Here is an 18,325-nt window from a genome sequence, read left to right as displayed (position 1 = left end):
AGAAGAAAGGAAATGAGAGAAGCTCTGTTGGAACCAACAATTTTTCCATTTTGTTCCAATCTTTACTTAAATTGGAATCAAAGCTACCTCAAAATTCGATTCGATTGAAATTCAAATAGAAAGATCTGTCGCATATATTTTTATCTCAATTCGGATATAAATATAAAATATTTCAAAGTCTATTTCTATTCAAAATCAAATTAAAGATTATTCTAAAGCTATTTCAATTTCAATGAAATTTTACTGAACGATATTTCAAACTTCCCTCGATTTAATTCAAATCTATCTATAAGAAAAGAATATTTCAAATATAACGTAAACCCACTTCGTTTCTTCTTTGAAAAGAACGCTATAATTTAGAACTTATCCGCGCCGAGCCAAGAATAAGAATTCATCTTTGCGAAACGGTAGGCGTAAGCTAAACAAGAGTTGGCGGAATGTCAAAATATCACGACGCCCACCGAAATTTCTTTTTTTCGATGTACGTAATCGTGATACGTATCAGTGGATGTACCAAGCTGGTCGATTGCGGGGTTGGCTTACGCAACACGGTACCTAGGGTAGACATAATGCATAATCTCGTTAGGAATCTCCAAGGGGGTTGCTGTCTAAGCTTTGTCGTAAAGCTCTGCTAAATCACTCGATCGCGTTGTGGCACAAGATATTCCGTGAAAATACGTTGTTTACCTAGAACTGGTATGTTACGTTAGTGGATGAAGTTAGGATCGATGAGGATGTAGGGTGGCGGTTGTCGATACCGATGCCATTGGATGGCTGCTCGTTGTTGATTGCAAATAACGCGTAAGGGAATTATTCGAGCGGATATTACATTATCACTGCGATATATTGCTCGAAGGAAGTATATTTATTAAAACTGATGGTTACAGCGGAACACCGTTTATCTAAAGTCATCAGGAAACAAATAGTTGACATAACTGGAACTCGTACGTATCGCAGGGATGAAATTGTTCCACCAGCAACATATATATATATATATAATGATACGTAAGACGTATACAAGATGGAAGGAAACAATACGCGACGATTTTATCGGATCTGACTCGTTGTGTAACGATGTGGAAATAATCAGATTTCTAGGTCCCCTTCCTTTCCTTTATTTTCAGATAAAATATGTATTGATATTTCTGGAAGATTTGTAGTGGTTTCGTTAGTTGGCATTCCAATGGAGAAGAGTTTATCACGAACGTGGCTCAAAGTAAGCGATTCTTTCCTCAAAGGAGTTTGTCAGTCCTCGTAAAATTCCATTAAATCGGTCAAGCACCTATACTATGGACCATAAAGAATATTTTTATCTCAAAGAATATTGCAGTCAAAGCGGTGGATCAATGTTGAAAGCTGCTTTCAGGTTCGAGGCATCCCTAAGACATACAAAACGTAATTCCTTTCGTTCTGCTTGGAACTATCCTTTCTGCGGCTATTTTGATGCATTTTACCCGACAATACAAATTGCTTGAAAATTGTGACACACTTTACTATATTCATGGTTCTGCGTTTCATAATGAATGTTCATAGCATATTGTGAGGTCGTAGGAGTCTAATGTACCAAGGGTCCTTGATGAGGTAGCAAAAATTAAATCGGTTTGAAATACGCGGATTCTCAGCGAATCAAATTAAATCAGAGGAAATTTGAATAAGTTGATCAGATATGCAAATCTTTCTTGTATCTCTTTACATCAGCAAGTTCACGGTGAGGTTCATTATCTATGATAATTCATCTTCTTTCATCAGTCGGTGAAATGATTTAATGTTTTTAGATGGAATATTAATTTTATGTTGCTAGTAGTTTCTTTTTAAGTTAAAAAGATATTTAGATAGCTTGAACTTTCGCTGATCTACTCTATACGTTGAAAAATAAAGAAAAATATCACCTCACAGACGTTACTTTTAAAAATTTATAAAAAATCCAATTCAGCAACTTGGTACCTGAAAGTCTCGTTTAATATTTTATTGAAACCTATTAATCTTGTAAGCAATTAGCAACTGTTTTTCTTTTTATGGTTCGATCCCCCATCGTTACGGAAACGATATAGGTTTCGCTTCGTTTACTATAACAATGCCATATAGAGTGCATCGCGTTAAAAAGCGAAGGAATAAAATAGGTGAATTAAAGATCCAATTTTACTAAACTTCTCGAGAATTTGCGTATCAAACGAGCCGTGACTAGTCGCACATGTCGCTATATTTTAACAGTGCGTGCCCTAAGGGCTCTATGCCCCATTCAAGGGGCGGATCGGGGTGGAAAAGACCGCAGGGTTGCACGTGACTGCACGGCAGACCGGATGCGATTTTTTTCGTTTCACTAGGAAATTGCCCAGGAGACCGTGTGTCTAATTCGCCACGTTAATGTTGCACGATGATTGTTGCGAACCGTATATGGAAATCGAGGCGAACACAATAATAATATAAAAAGATATATATAACATAAGACGATGTATACAAGGTATAAAGGTATAAAATAATAAAAAGATAAAAAGAATCATATTCTGATACCAATATCCGAGCATATTATGTCTCTCGACACAATCATTTAAATTAACTACGTAAACAAACATATTTTGGCATGCTTTACCTTGAACTTTTAACGAGAAAATCACACGTTCCGAGACGATCGTTTAAAAGATTTAAATATTCCTTCGAAACTTTCAATATTCAATTCAAGATTTAATTATTACCATCAAATATAAATATTCTCAAGCCAGAATTTAAATATTTATCTACTACAAAAAAGAAAGAAATTTCTCCAAATCTTTAACCCACTGAATCCTTCGTATCTCAATCCTTAACTCTATTTACCACTCAACATCCAACCACATAGTCAGCCTCTACGAAATCATTTAACTTAATAAAACAAACAGACTTCGGCATTCACCATCAGTAAAGCCTTCAACAAATAAATCACACGTTACGAGGCTATCGCTTCCAGTTTAACACGTTCCTGTCAAATCTAACGTTGGCCGTCTTCACGTGGCGGCAGATGCTCGATATACTCGCTTCCTGGTTTTCGTAGACGTCTAGAACCTCCTCCAGCTTGATTTACGAACAACAGGGAGGATCGATGACAACCGGTGCACATCCGTGGAAAAGAAGCTTCCTGGCACGGCGCAGATGCACGCTACGAGAACGCACGTGCCACGAACAATAGACCAATCGCGTGCAGAAGAGACGCTCGACACTTTTGCTCGCTTCTTCGACAATGAGAGCAAGGACACCCTACATGTTACCTGTGAGGAAAGACAGTCGGAGAGGTTCGTCTGGACGATGTTCAGATAACGCATGTTCTTCAGACGAAATGGACATTAGAGGGGCGAGAAGGGGTGAGGATTGTATAATTTGAATTTGATGTACGAAAGTTTGAAACATGGATTTATTCAAGTTTCAGTTTAATATTGCCGTTAAACTAGAATCACATGCAGAAATTTCTTGTCCTACGAAAGTAATTTGAACATTTAGCATGAATAATCTTTGGCGCTCATATTGTATGCGTTACATAAAACATTTTGAGATCTCGTGAGCGCTATAACGAGACGCGACTGTCATGATTATACGATATATACGCTTGCACCAAATATTTTGTAATTTCTATACATATTTTTAGATTTGACAAGCTTTTCACGAGCTTGTTACGCTTTCTTCGTACCGTATCGGACAGTTTGTTTTACTGGGAAATATTTTTACTCTTCACCCTAGCGTTCTCTGTTTATTCTGGACTTTTGGGGAATTCGGATCTTCGCTTAAAATAGCCATCAATTGTCGATATTCTCGTGTCATTGGAATAAAAAGAACTTTCCTTGACTCGTTAATTCTGGAACTACCAAACTCAGATTTCCTGTCTCTGTAATTCCTAGAACAATGCCAACTCTTTGGTAAAGGTAACATTGCACTTTTATCGAAACAAGAGTAATTTTAAGTTAAATTTAAGGAAGGACTGGCAAGAATTAGTAAGATAAAATCGCAAGTGAATCTTTATTAACATCGATCGATTATATACAGTCGTCGATACATATGGACCAGTTTACGACAAATGTCGCCTGTGGATTCAATGGAAAAATGGTGTCGAAGGACAATGGGGACAGCTGGATCACAGATCGATCTATGCAATGGTTTAAGAATAGAAACGAGGGATTAAATGTGGGAATGGGACCGAGGAAAATGTGGAAATTGTGATTTCAGGATAAGCACGATGCATTGTTGCTATTCTAACGCTGAATGCATTCTGCTCCAAGTATTGGGTGACGACCAGTGATTAGTCTGAACATGTGGTATAGTAGAACAAGCAGGACATTTGCGGATCAGAATAATTTTCAGATTACATACGATATATATTGTCAAAGAAGTTGAAGAGAACATGGAGGCTACGAAGAAAATTTTGTACATCTTTCTAAATAAATTTTATATTTCTCTACGACAGAAGAATTGAGAAGAAACATAGGATAAATAACAAAAACCTTTAATTAAATTAGGAAACGCAAATTAAATTACGTTCCTATATATTTCTCTATATCTAACACCATACGTTCTCCTACATGTAAGACATTCTCAACAATCTCCACTCTATAATTCTTCTTTGAAAATTCAATTTACATTCCCCAGTGTAACCCCAATCCAACAATTTCGCCCGCGAAAAGAAGAAGCAATCCAACACATGCCAAGAAAGCCCTTACAGAGGAAAACAAAGAAATTCTTTGACATCTGAGAACGTTTGCCCCATCCGTTTCAAGGAATCGAAACGAGAAGAATTGTCGCGACGCGAATCGAAAGGAGCAGCTGTCGAAATCACAAACCGATATTCCATGGAAGAAAGCAAGCTAGAGATTAAAGGGGAGAATCTGAAGAAGGGAAAGCCACCCCGGTACACGGGCGTTCCCTTCACGCGGCCGAAAAACGTGCACGTGCTGTTATAGGGTGGCCCCCTAGATCAGGGATCTCCAACCACTCGGTGCTCGCGCAGAACTTTCAAATTAATTCACGTTTCTCTAATCAGGCAATTAAGACAAAGCAAACTCATCGATGAGGAAGTACAAAGTTTCTGTTCGCCTCCGTATTTACTTTCGTTGGGGGATGATTTATATAAGGAGTATGTTTAAACAACAGTCTTTGCTACAATAGGTTACATTAAGTTTTGAAAGTTGGAGATCGCTGTACAATCGAAGGGTAGACTGCTAAGGGTAGAAGTAGAGGGCGGGTTGTTCGTATGATTCCCAGTTTGCATTATTAATTTCGAATACTTTAATTTACTCCTTTGGTGAGTATTTGTAGACGTTGCGGCCATTATTATATTTACTGTCACAAACTAATATACCTTATTTCAATAAAATTTCCGATCGGAAACTTTCCTTCAAAAATTCATTTTACTTAAAATAGTTTGTTTTTATCTTTTAGTCATTTTCGTTTTTCTTCGATCTAAAGCATGCAATCATTATTTCATACTACTTTTAAAAGATAACTTAGAACCGTATTTAAAAGATTGAAGAAAACACGGAAGATTTCAAATACTTTGACACATCTTAAAAATGAAAAATGCTAGACAAGACGTCTCGTCCAAGAAGTAGAGTAACAATTCCAAACATTTGCTCCTAATATATAATATAATATATATAATACAATATATACGAGATATATTTATTTAAACAGCCTGATGACAAATTTGCATAAAATAATTCAACCGTCCACCAACGTTACATCGCTTGAAACTTTTTGAATTCTCGTTAAGTTCTCCATCTTTAAACTTTTAATCATTTTCAACCCAACGGCACTTACTAACAGCTTCGAGTGGCAAGCTGGCGGGGGACGCCGGCTTCCGGGGGTAGCATGGACGCCAATGGCTCATAGGATTCGCAGTTTAGGCTGTCAATGTTAGAGAACGGACTGACAGTACACGCTGCTTCGTAGCACACGACGACGAATGGTCGACAGGAGCGGGCCTCTTCGGTGCGTGTATTTCTTCAGTGTCGGGCACGACGCCAAACACCGCGTTCGTTTTATTCGTTTACACGCGGCCATCCAAGTTTTTTCCCTCGATCGACGACAAATCGAAAGCACGGCGGACTTCGATTATCCATAGAAACACGAAAACATCTCGTTCATTACGACAAACGCCATCAATTTACTTCAACTTTTTATTTCTTCCTTTTTTCACCTCAACCGACCGTGTGATTTATGTGTAAAATTAAACTTGGTCTTTCACTGGATTTTTCTCATTGCAGAGGATAACTGAAGTATGAAAATAAAGAATGTGTGTAATGGAAAATACATGTGTAAAATGTAATATATAAAATAAAATATTTAAAATAAGCATATAAAGTGTGGAAAATGCGAAATAAGCGGAAGTTGAAGAGTTCTAAGTGTCGTAGCGTTCGTTCGAACTTCTCACCCCTTTTTCAGACCCAGTTTTTACATTCGGTAAGACGAGTCGTTTATCATCTGTGATCTTTGAGTGGAAAAAACGAACTGTGAGAAGAGTGTTCATGAATCAGATGCTGCTGCTTTATCTCTCGCGAATTTCGAGGATACGTAAGGTGATTTTTTGAATTTCTTTGGTGTGGCGCGAAGTTATCATGTGGACTGCGAGGCAGAGATAGCGAAAGAGCGTACTGGGATTTTGATGAATGGCTCCAGCAGCTTTTCGCACTGATTTATCACGACGAAACGTGCCGACAGAGCTTTGGAGACTTCTTCTGCCTGTTGCAAAGCTAGATAGTATTGCGTAGTGAAAATTTATGCCACTCGAAGGAAAGCCAATAACGGCGAGATGATTAGGATGAAAGGAAGGATGATTTAACATTATCAGAAACTATAATTCGCCATGTGGTTCATTAACATTAAAAGGGAAATTTTTGGCAATAGGTGAATGCAGAATGTATTTGTTTAAGATGGAAAAACTGCTGGTGATAGCGAAAAAAGAACAGCGAATGTTGGTCGACAGCGGCTGATAATTCGAAATTAGAAAAACGAGATCGATGCCAGTCTTTGATTGATCGATCTGCGCCTTTGGACGATTGTTCATTGAAAAATTGTATGTAGGAAATTTTTTAAATAATTAACAAGTTGGTTTTGGTTGTATAAAAATCAATTGGCAAAAATAATTCGTTCAAAAAGAACTAAAAGGAAAAAGAAAGAAAGAAAAAAGAAATTGGAGAATTGGATATTGTATTTCTCAGAGGAATTTATAAAATATATGAAAGCAAATTACTAATATATTTTCTTACAAGAAATATACGAAACGAAGAAAATATTTAACGAATAAAATATCTGTCGGTTTATTTTTGTAAAGCAACTCCCAAAGGATTTGAATAAATATCGTAAGTAAGATTTCTTTCGTTGACGTCAATATCTGACAGACTGATAATGCACATCGGGGTATAAAATCTAAAAATTTACCAAAGGAACTCCTGAATGTTTACGAAATACTTCGAAGAAGATTTAAGAGCTTAGAGTGATATCGAGTAGTACGAATTCAAAAATAGTCGAGCATTCGGTTCGGTCTTCCAGAACCATTCTAACATCATCAACACGTTCCCAAAATAAAACAGAAACAACGTCATTCACTTCGAAACTGACCAACAGCATAAATATAACAACCTTCAATTATCCAGATCTTCGCTATTCAAAATATTTCCTTGAATCACACAAACAGTTTTTCAAATACACAGGGTGCCATTTGAAGAATAGTCAAACTGCTCGAAAATCTCTTAATTGAGCAGAATTTTCTGTTTCATCCCTAAATGACTAATTTCCATATTAAAATTAAAAAAAACTTTTACTCTAAACTAGAATTTTCTATCTCAGCCCAAGGAGGAAATTTTCTATTTTACATTAATCAGACGAAAATTCTCTGAGAGAATTCTAAAATTTAAAGAAAAGAAGGAAAAAATAGTCCTAGAAAAATAGACGAAATACACGTATACTAAATATTTAGCGATCGATCGATATCAAACAAATCGTACAAGAGTTTACGACTGAAAATCGAACGCATTTTCTCGATACTATTCTAATCCGTGTCCTTGGACAATGAGCATACAGCGTTGTGTAGAAACCTAGTACTTGGCCATGGCCGATTAATCGTCCACCAGGGTGTCTTCGTTGTGGCAACAAACCTGGAGATGCCAGGAGGCGAGCACGGGGGCCGAAAATAAAAGAGAGCTACGATCTTCATCGAGAAATAATCGTACCTCTTCAGTCTTCCCAGACTTATCCAACTTACTGGCCGCATTCCCACGAGAATCCTTTGAAAATCTATCGGCTTCGATGAACAGGAGGCAGAATAACAGCTCTAAACGTTACTAGTAAGTTCTATCTGTAAATCAATTTTACTTTTACGATAAGAGTAGTGAGGATTGTAGATAGAGCAATGTGTAGATTATGTATAGCTTGTGGATAAGATTTAGAAGAGTAGAAAGGACTTCTTTTTATGTGATACTGAATTGGACATGTTTGTACAGATGGTAGATGCGAGTAGGTTAATTAATTTAACGTATCCAGGTACGAATTTATTAAAATCGAAGAAAGATTATTATCTCTCATTTTGTTGAAAAAAAGAAAAACAATGAGTAGAATATATACCACCACTCAAAAGTATATAGACATTAACTTGTTTATGACGAATAAAATTTGCTTTTGACTGATAAATGATCATCCTAGGTTTTTCTATTTGTAATTTTGTAACTAATTTACATTCTGTCGCTAACGACTACGAGAAAAGATGTCATTTAAATGTGAGACACCCTGTACAGTGTCAAAAGAGGTTCATAGAATTTGCAAAGAGGAATAAGAATTTTTCAAGGTAAAGAAAACTACTTGCTACTATTTATCACTGCACCACTTGTATGTAACATTCTCTAGAGCCTCGTTCCACCAGAATTCAGCCTACATTCCGCTTTAAAGTTACTTCCCACACCCTTCACACTTTGTTCTATGTTTCTCACAGACTTGACGGAAAGAAAACAGAAAAGAGTGTCGTTGACCCGAGCCATAAAGTGGTCCTCGAGTGTCCGAGCGCGGTTTCGAGGAGCAAAAGAGCCGCTGGCTGGTCATATCAGAGGCAGAAACAAGAAACAGAAGGAAATTGGTCCACGTTATCGACGCACTTGATTCCTTCGCCGTCTCGAGGAGGCTAATTTTAAGATCATCTCGAGAGTGAAGGAGGACTACTTCGACCTCTGTGATGATCAACGACCATGGCGCCAGGAGCAACGACCCTGACGAGTCTTTTGTTGCTGTTGATGACGGTGACGAGATGCTCGTTGACGAAAAGTTTACTCGCAAGCACACAACCTCCATTTGCCAAGACTCTGACAGGCGTCAGGTTAGCGGGTGGTTACATGGAAGTGGTCCAGGAAGATTATTGCTCGCATGGTGCTGTTCGACTGACCTGCAGGTCTCTCAAGGCGTTCATCTTCGTCATGAAAGCGGAGTATCTGTCGAATCTTACGCACGCTTGCGGATACGATGTGCAGAAGTTGATGGAGAAGAAAATGTACAGGACTCGAGGTAGCAGTATGTCGTTCAAGAAGAAAGAGCTGAAGGGAAATTATATCGATGATATTGAGGATGAACAATTCAGGGTGGTAGATATTAGGCAGTCATTGAACAGGAGGTATGTCATGTAGTTCGTTATGTGTAAATTATCTTTTACACTGTATATGTTTTTGTGATACCCTTATTTTATACACATTTTTTTAATGGACGAAAGTATTCAAAAAGATCCGAAATTATTGCATCTTTGAACATTTTGAATTATGGCTATTTCTTTAGCTGTATCCATAGGAATATAAATTTGCTTACACAACGTAGTTTAATTATGAGAAAATAAAGTAAACGAGTGAAGGCGGAGGAGAAATAAATTCCTGATTTCTCAGTATCAAAATTGATCGATGTAGCTCGAGATCGTGTATTCTGAAGTTTTGTGGGTTCACTACAAGCCACTGCTTTCGCTTTTCATCGCATTTCCATACAATATAACCGTCTCCGGTAATACGAGTCACCCACTAGGCATCCGCAAAGAAAGGAAGGAGCAAAGAATATTCGGTTTGGGTTAGGTTACTGGACTGTAAACCACAGAACTAGCAAGTCATTCCTGCCACGTAAATACAGAGTAGCTATAGAAACAATTTTTCTCCAGGTAGAAGTATAAATTCAATTTATATGATTGAGAGAGGTAGGTATTTTCGTATGCATAGACCCGCCAGAAGTAACAGCAGACTTAGCATTCTACTTTTGCAAGAAATAGTTTTTTTCTTCCTCTGCCCTCTCTCTCTCTCTCTCTCTCTCTCTCTCTCTCTCTCTCTCTCTCTCTCCTTGAAATTTACTTCTTTGTAATCGTATGTGCCACGAGGGAAGCGTGTTTTCAAGGGTGGAACGAAATCTCGACACGCAAAATTGCCGTTTGATGTGCGCCAGCAAAGCGTACGTGAAGTTTTAATTGCCTTTTGAGCGACGTTCGATGCCCGACGAAGGAGAAATCGTTTCCAGGAGAGTACATCGCGCGTCAGGAGCACAGCTCGATGAACTTTGTAAATAAGGGGTTGCAGCCACGAACTAGAGGGAGCATACTACCCTATCTTTCTCTCTAGGTTCGAGTTTCCGGCATCTTCTCATTCGCCAACTGATTTTGTCACTGCTTATTTCATTGTAGAAGTGCCATTTTGAACGAATATGTAAACATTTCAAATAATTTAAAGGACGTTCTTTTACAATTAGAGAAACTCCCATTATGGGACCATTCATCGGACACTTAAAAAACGCTTGAATACACTGTCACAAATTTCTCTGCTATTTCATGAAAAATCTGTCAAGCGTCGCACTATAAAACGTTTTACTTTAGAATGAAATATCACTCATTTCGAGTGAACGCGCTTCAAACTCATTTTGATATCGAAAACGTGACGATGAAAGAGTCGCGAGCCGAAAAGGTTAGCAACGCTGAAAAATTCAAAGGGATTCCTCGCGTGGGTGGCGCATGAAACGTTATTTCCCTTTTATTTCCGGCAAAGGGGAACGAAGCGATAAAATCGACAGAAAGAGAGAGGGTAGATCACCTCCAAGGGTAAAAGGGGTGAGAATCGACCCTATATGGCCATTGTTTCATGTAGCCAGGCCGCTTTCGATCCCCTGCGCAACAATCATCTCGATCTGGAAACAATCGCGATTTCTCCTTTGTCCAGTCAAACGCAGGCTGCTCGCGCTTTTGACACCCGGTACACACCCTCTAATGACCGACGTCGCTTATTTAATAGACGACACTGCACCAAGAAATCGATACAATCTGCGCTGCGCCGTTTGCAGTACGGATATTTATTGCCATGCGTGTTTGAAATTGCGAAATTGAACTTCCTGATCCGTTGATCCGCGATAACATTTGATAAATTCGGTGCATTTCTCTGGATATTATTACAGCAAGAGAATACTACAGGGAGAAAAGAGAAATTTTAATATAGAATTTGGGATTTGAATATTTCTAAAGTTGAAATAAGGAATACAAATTTGAGAATTCGAAAAAAAATTTTAATTTGAAATTTCAGATCTTGAATTAGTAATTCGAAGAGTTTAAACATGAACGTATGTTTAGACGAAACATATCTTTTAACGAAAGATGATTTTTCTTTTCATATTTTAGATGTTCCGGACAAAAACATTGTCGTTACAACCTCACCACCGACCAACCAGGAGCTGCTTACTGGAATCCTGCCACTTTGCAGTTAAAGTACGCGTGCATTCCTGGTAAGTACTTCCAAAAATTAAATTAACACATACATAGGCATGAACAAAGCAATAATCCTTTCAAAGTAATATGTAATATCTCCACGCTCTGAATAGCTCCATACAACTTATCGCACGAGAAGCAGGAAGCACCTGCATTCCGGTTTCTGTTTCTCACGTGTATATTACCTTCCTGCTCATAGAACAAAGACAATCGATTGTCAGTCACATTCAATCGATAATCTTCAATCCAGAAAAATATACCATCTTTAGATCGAAGCTAAAGAATGAATGCTATGTCACGTACGAAACGTCCATTTTTTTGTATCTTTCAAAACCATTTGTTATCCACGAATTTCTTGAAAACTAATTCCTAAGTCATTTGTAATAAGAAAATATTCCGCTTACCTGAGTAAAAGTTTCTCAATTTTCTCATTTTTGTATGATGCCATTTCTCATCAAAAGTTTCGTATGTAAACAAATTTTCCTTTTCTTCAAGGTCACATAAAATTTGTCAATAAATAAAATTCGTGTATTTGTGCCAAAATAAATTTTCCTTTCATTTCTTTTCAACGTCGCGTACCGTTTCCTATATTTTTCTAAAACATTCCGAGACTTACACAGAACACGTGATGCATTCAATGCAATTCCAACCTTCGATTTCAAAAGATTAGAATTTTCACCCAAAAGTTTCATAATAGCCAACAATCCGCTTGGAACATGACAACGTCTCATAATGAATGACATGTGGCGCACGACAAAAGGTAGAAATTCCTGAAGGACACGCTAATCCCTCGTTTCTATGCAACCGCGCGTACGAGTTCGTAATATACGCGAAAAAGGATCATTGAGTACAGAACGAAGGTCCTTGTATTCCTCGCGAATTACAGTCGTTGAGCACCTTTTCAATCGTATCAGCCTTCTACTTCAACTTTATAACGATCCTTTCACGATTAGCTACAATAGTATTATATACGATAAAAGTATCAACAATTATTAAAAATGAAAAAATTAATTTTGTATATCAGAATCAAATACACCTGGAAACGTAATTTTCAGTTATGGGGTAAATCAAATATTCTTTGCATTACTTATGTACTGTTGCGTATATCGCAAAAATTACTGTGACCCATTTCTTCCTACACTACAACAAATTCTCCACTACTACTCTTTAATTTGTCTCTATAAAAGCACAATACTATAAACAAGCTATAAAGAAACTACTATAAATAAACTATTTTCAACCGTCAACGAATTGCTAATGACCTATTATAGCAACTGATGCAGATGTGGACGATCACTTGGAAGAGAAAAAGTTGGAAGATAAATAAGCTGCACATTTACTGTGTCACAAAAGAATCTATGGTTTCATAATCGAAAGATAAAGTTACACGGTCGTGTTTCTGCCTCATAAATTACTTCTAACACACGAAGAATAATATACGCGCTTCGTCTCCATTACTACACTAACACTACTACAGTACAACAGTAAAAAATTACTGCTTATAAAATCACAATTCACAACAGAAACGGTCATTACAAAAACTAAACCCTATGTCAAAAATACATGTCACGTAATTCACATCTTCAACGCGAAGACATGAAACTTCTATGGTAGTTCGATAAAACAGCAATTTTACCCTTTCGAAAGAATAAAAGCTCGAAAAGAACGAAATTACGGGACAGCGAGCACCTTCTTCATGATGGAAAAGGTGGGAAGGGCCAGGCCACCCCTTCGACGCCCTACAACCGGTATCAACCCCCTCCAGGTGTAGGTATTCTCCGGTCGGTTCGCCCCTCCGTTGAAAAGTGGGGCAAGGACACCCTCGGTCAGACCAAACGTCGCACAATGGTGGCCAGAGTCACACTCAAAATCGACAAATGGACCGAAACGAATGCAGATGTTGATCCGCGTCCTTATGCCGGTAAAAGTGTCGTCATTTCGTGTCTCTATAACTAACAATGGTCCCAGAAGCTCGATGGTTAGTGGCTGGCAATTCAATTGAGTCGAATCGAGAGGGAGAAAGTAGGGTTTCCTTGTGCTAAAACTTTCCTTCCTCGTTCGTGTATTAGGGAAGAAACTTAATTTTCTTTCCACCCTCGGTGAAATAACTAAATCGTAAAAAAGGAATATATATGGCTGTACATACATCGACAGTATGTTGTTCAATTTCTATTTTCTTCTTTAGATATCTCAGCTTGAATTTATACGATTTTTGGCGGTTGTTTCAGAGGCTGCCGTGAAGAAATATTGCAACGAGGAACTGAAGGTAGTCCCTGGCGAGGGTGGTTTCATAAATTCACCGGGTTATCCGCTTTACTACCTCGGTGAAAATACGTGTGGCTGGACCTTCAGGTCGGCTCCTGGGCACAGGATAGTCCTGACGCTCCACGACCTGAATATCCGGGGTGAGTATCGATCCCAATGAGCTTCCCTCGCTACTCTTCTGACCCTCCGATTAACTCATATGGATCTTGTATGGACTTGATTACGAAATCACGAGCCGTGACGATATATTTTGCCAAGGGAAATGAACGAGCTTCGAGAACGCATTAGTATTTAATCGGCATTTAAGAAGATGAAAATACTTGCTTGAGATATAAGCTTTATATCAGTGAAATTTAATCTTTTAATCCTCTTCTCTGTTTTATTTGGGATTCGTGTGAAGAAACTAAATTTCAAATTTAGATTATAAATTGAAGCTGAAAGAAGAACTGTGAAAAAATTATTTCCGTTAAATTATTATGTACTGTACTACACAATGTTACTGCAATATTTTTTATAATATGAATAACGAAAGAAGATAATTAAAAATATAAGCTTGTATTTGGATAAAGGATGGTGAAAAATATGAGCAATAAAATGTTCTAACTGTTTCAGAGCCTGAATCGGATGGAAGTTGCGTAGACATTCTAAGGGTACGAGAAAAAGGGAAAACGTTGTTCGAGAATTGCGGTACCGTGGCTGGCGTCAAGGTCGTCTCAAATTCGAATGTAGTTACCCTCGACCTTGTCGCCACGAAGAAGCTATATACGGCACGAGGATTTTTCTTGCAATATCAAGGTCGGTCTAACCTTATGAGCACAACGGTAATGCGCTTCTTTTATCTATTTTCTTTTTGCTTGAAATCAAACCTCTCTGAGAAGGATGGAACGCGATACGCATAAACGTTCACAATTACGCAAGGAATCTCTCATCCAGAAATAAAGTTGACAAGTCTACTTGTTGACACGTGTCTGGCTACCTTTGCGTCTTGCTTGACTGATCTTTGTTTTTCATTAAGTACTACATTTTAGTATGGTTTATATTATCATACATATTATCGAGAATCTAAATACAGAGTCCTTCATTAAAATGTATTATTTACTGTCTGGAAATATTTACTTGCATCGTATAATTTCACGTTTATCCGTTGTCAATCATTATAACAATCTTGTATAGAGTATAATCTCAGTGTCTGCGTTCATCTACATAAATAAAATAAAAACAATAACAGCATGTGATTGAAATCTTAAAACATAGTCATCAAGATGTTAACGTACCAAGTAATTATCATTTGACACGGTGACTAGAAGCAGCACCTCTATAAATTGGTGATAATAAATGTTTTAGTGCTAGCCTGTCCAGATGTCTCAGCACCCAACGGAAGTTACGCATTGAATGGTACTTTGACTACGAGAACCTTTTTGTGCAAATTCGGCACTGTATTCCCTGACAGCAAAGAAAGAACAAGGATACTGGAGTGCAAGAACGGCAAGTGGAATGAGAGTGTCATCAACATGCCAAGTTGCATAGGTAACCGCGATTCCCTTTTTATCAACGTATCTTTGCTTGCATGTAGCATACCGTTGACACAGGATACATCTAGATAACTATAAGCAAATATTTTCTATATATTGCATAATTTAAGAGTTTAATATTATATGTGGTTCATGGAAGTTGAATCATCCCCTAATAGCACATCTTAATTAATATCAGAATTTAATCAGGACGTCGACTTAAAAAGCCACTAAAGAATTTCTCATAATTATATATATGTATATTACAACTAATTCCACTAAATTATTGGTTAAAAGAAAAACAGCATGTAGGATAAAATCGATAACAATTTTGTTTGTACTTTTCATAACAGTTTTAACTATGTAAACTGTGAACCAATTCCAACATAACTTTTACCTCTGAAAAAATATCGAATCACCTTCCATTTACCAATATCCACTATCGACAAAACAATAAGCCGATGTTAAAGCCTTCGTAAAGAAAATATGAACAATTTATGGTGGTCATGGCGCTCGAATCGCTAGCTACGTCCCTCACGGGCCTCCCGGGAACCCATGGCTGCCCATTGCTTTCGAAAGGTGAAGCCTGTGGTGGGGGTTATCGTGGTGAACGGCGGGGACATAGGAAGAGGGGTTGATGGTGCGCGGGAGACGGGGCGGGAAGAAAGAAAAAGACGGAGGGAAAGAATCTTAGGGCGGAGAAGTATTCGTGAAGGCACCATACATCGGTAGCGTCGCGCACGTAACGACGCCAGTCGTCTCGACGCCACGTGTCTCCTCGAAAAAATCGCTTGAAAATCAATTTCCTGTGCGAACAAACTCGATCGTATTTTTCAGCCGAATTATATTTTCGTTCAATTTATCGTCGCTCGATTGACCAGTGATATCGATCTGGAAGCACTGATATTCGCGAAACGACAACGAAGAAGAGAGTAACACGCATTCAACCATTTTACGTCATTTCAACACTAGCAGGTAATTTTTTAGTAAAATTCGATAGAATAGATCTTTTTATCGTGTTTTTTTTTTAACTTTGTTTAATGGTGTATCTTGTGGAAATTATTTATCGGTTCCCGGAAACCGCGAGTTACGAGCGAAAAACATAAACCCAATGATAAAGCACACTTCGATATAATAAATCAACGTCCAAAGACCTATCCGTATTTCTTTGCTATCGTTTTTATTTTCCTATTTTCGTTTTTCGCGATTGACAGCAAACCAAAATTTCGCGTTCGAGTGAATAAAATATACTATATGTATACGCGGGTTGAGATCCATCTTACGCTCGAACTTTCGTAGCCGAGCGGAAATGCGAATTAATTAACGGCACCCCAAGTCTTTCTTCGCGCTGCCAACCGGGTCTTTAAAACGTGATGCGTTCAGCGGATTATTAATTATTACCCTCACGTTCTCTCGCTGACGAGACACCTCCTTATTCTCGAGTAAACCTCTTCAAATTTACACTTCTGCTGACGTCGCCATAAATTTGAGAATCGTATTTCACATGCTTGTAGAAATATGGAATTCGCTATTAAATAATTATGTATGTTTATCCACTCTTCGGTCTTCGTTCTATAGATAAAATAACGAGTTGAAAATCACGGCGATGTATTTATATCAATTTATCTAAATTTAGTTAAAAATAAAATTTGATTTTATACTTATATAGTTTCCTAAATTCTCAGAATTTCAGATCTAAAATTCTAGATTTTCATTTTTACTAGACTAATTATCCAAATTATCTAAATCTCTAGATTTCTCGGATTTAGATATTTTATTATTGAGATGACTTTTTATAAAACGAAAAAGGACTTCAATCTGCTCCAGCCTCTTATCATCAACACTAAAGGTTGTATAAATATTTTCCTTCTATCTGAAACTTTTCGTAATCGCGTGGTTGACGCACGCGTTATCGACCCGACACGGCTTCCTCCCGAAAATCGACCGATCTCAGTGACGATACACTACCGTTAATTTGGCTGGTCGCCGCTGAATGAGAGCAAGTTCGCTGTTGAACAGCTGCGAGCTAAAAGAAAAGTTCTGCGTGTAAAAAAAGATTGCCTGAACCTTTTCGGCAGCTTTTCACGGCTCTCGAACAAAGGGGATCGGGAAGAATGTATCTGTCCAATGTTCTTTTGTGCGGCCCTCCATTCACGTCGATAATAATTTCGTCGGGCCCGGAAGGAGTTTCCTCCTGTGAGAATATCGAAAAATTTTCGCGTGCAAGCTTTTACCAACCGTAAGAAAATTCCCGCGAGATTATTACCTTTCTTATACGAGAAACTTGGAATTTAAAAGCAATAGAACGAGGCCAAGTGGCTTGTATACCATAACGGTGATTGAATTTCCAAGGAGAAGATTGTTAGCAGTAGGATCGATCTTCTTTTTTTTTGTTGGAACAGCGAAAGCATTCATGGAAGGCCATTAATGAGGTATTATAGAGATCGGAGAAAAGAAATGGAAGGATAATAGCTAAGTAGTTTCGTATCGCGTACGTCTGTGTTTGAAACTCGCTCGAGGCGAGTTGCTGGGATAGAAATTAAAATGCCTACTGTTTTTGGTAGACTTTGGAGGAAAGCCTCGAATTCAAGGACGAAAGAACCTTCTAGTCGAAAGACAATGAGTGTATTGTCTATAGATTCGCTTCTCCAGGTCATATGCTGACGAGTACGTTCTCATTCCACTTTGGCAGTGAATTCCAGAAATCTATATTCTAACTCAGAGGTAGAATGGAAAGACATATTGATATTAATATTTCATTTACGAAATAATCGAGTATTTTAATTAGGTTTTAAAAATCAATTCAAATTATCGGTATATTCCCGCGCAA

General features: G+C 37.9%; 1 protein-coding gene and 1 long non-coding RNA gene across 2 annotated transcripts in view; one reads left to right on the top strand and one right to left on the bottom strand.

Moving 5' to 3' along the window:
* Window positions 1-5,907: 5,907 nt before the first annotated feature.
* The window catches only part of LOC122573225, a 30,532-nt gene continuing 18,114 nt past the window's right edge, over window positions 5,908-18,325 (top strand). Inside the window, exons 1-6 of the mRNA XM_043739318.1 lie at window positions 5,908-8,303; window positions 8,945-9,613; window positions 11,633-11,736; window positions 13,948-14,124; window positions 14,597-14,779; window positions 15,329-15,511. Coding sequence (XP_043595253.1) covers window positions 9,195-9,613; window positions 11,633-11,736; window positions 13,948-14,124; window positions 14,597-14,779; window positions 15,329-15,511 — 1,066 coding nt within the window. The 5' untranslated portion in view covers window positions 5,908-8,303; window positions 8,945-9,194. The remainder of the gene's footprint in view (window positions 8,304-8,944; window positions 9,614-11,632; window positions 11,737-13,947; window positions 14,125-14,596; window positions 14,780-15,328; window positions 15,512-18,325) is intronic.
* On the bottom strand, window positions 15,007-15,369 carry LOC122573227. The gene is made up of 2 exons (XR_006318679.1): window positions 15,259-15,369; window positions 15,007-15,183 (listed from the first exon to the last, which is right to left on the bottom strand). It is a non-coding gene; the product is annotated as an uncharacterized LOC122573227 (long non-coding RNA).

Source organism: Bombus pyrosoma, linkage group LG11, assembly GCF_014825855.1.
Source record: "Bombus pyrosoma isolate SC7728 linkage group LG11, ASM1482585v1, whole genome shotgun sequence".
NCBI classification, from domain to species: domain Eukaryota; kingdom Metazoa; phylum Arthropoda; class Insecta; order Hymenoptera; family Apidae; genus Bombus; species Bombus pyrosoma.
The sequence above is the reverse complement of the archived record's forward strand: the minus strand, read 5'-3'. Positions and strand labels throughout refer to the sequence as shown.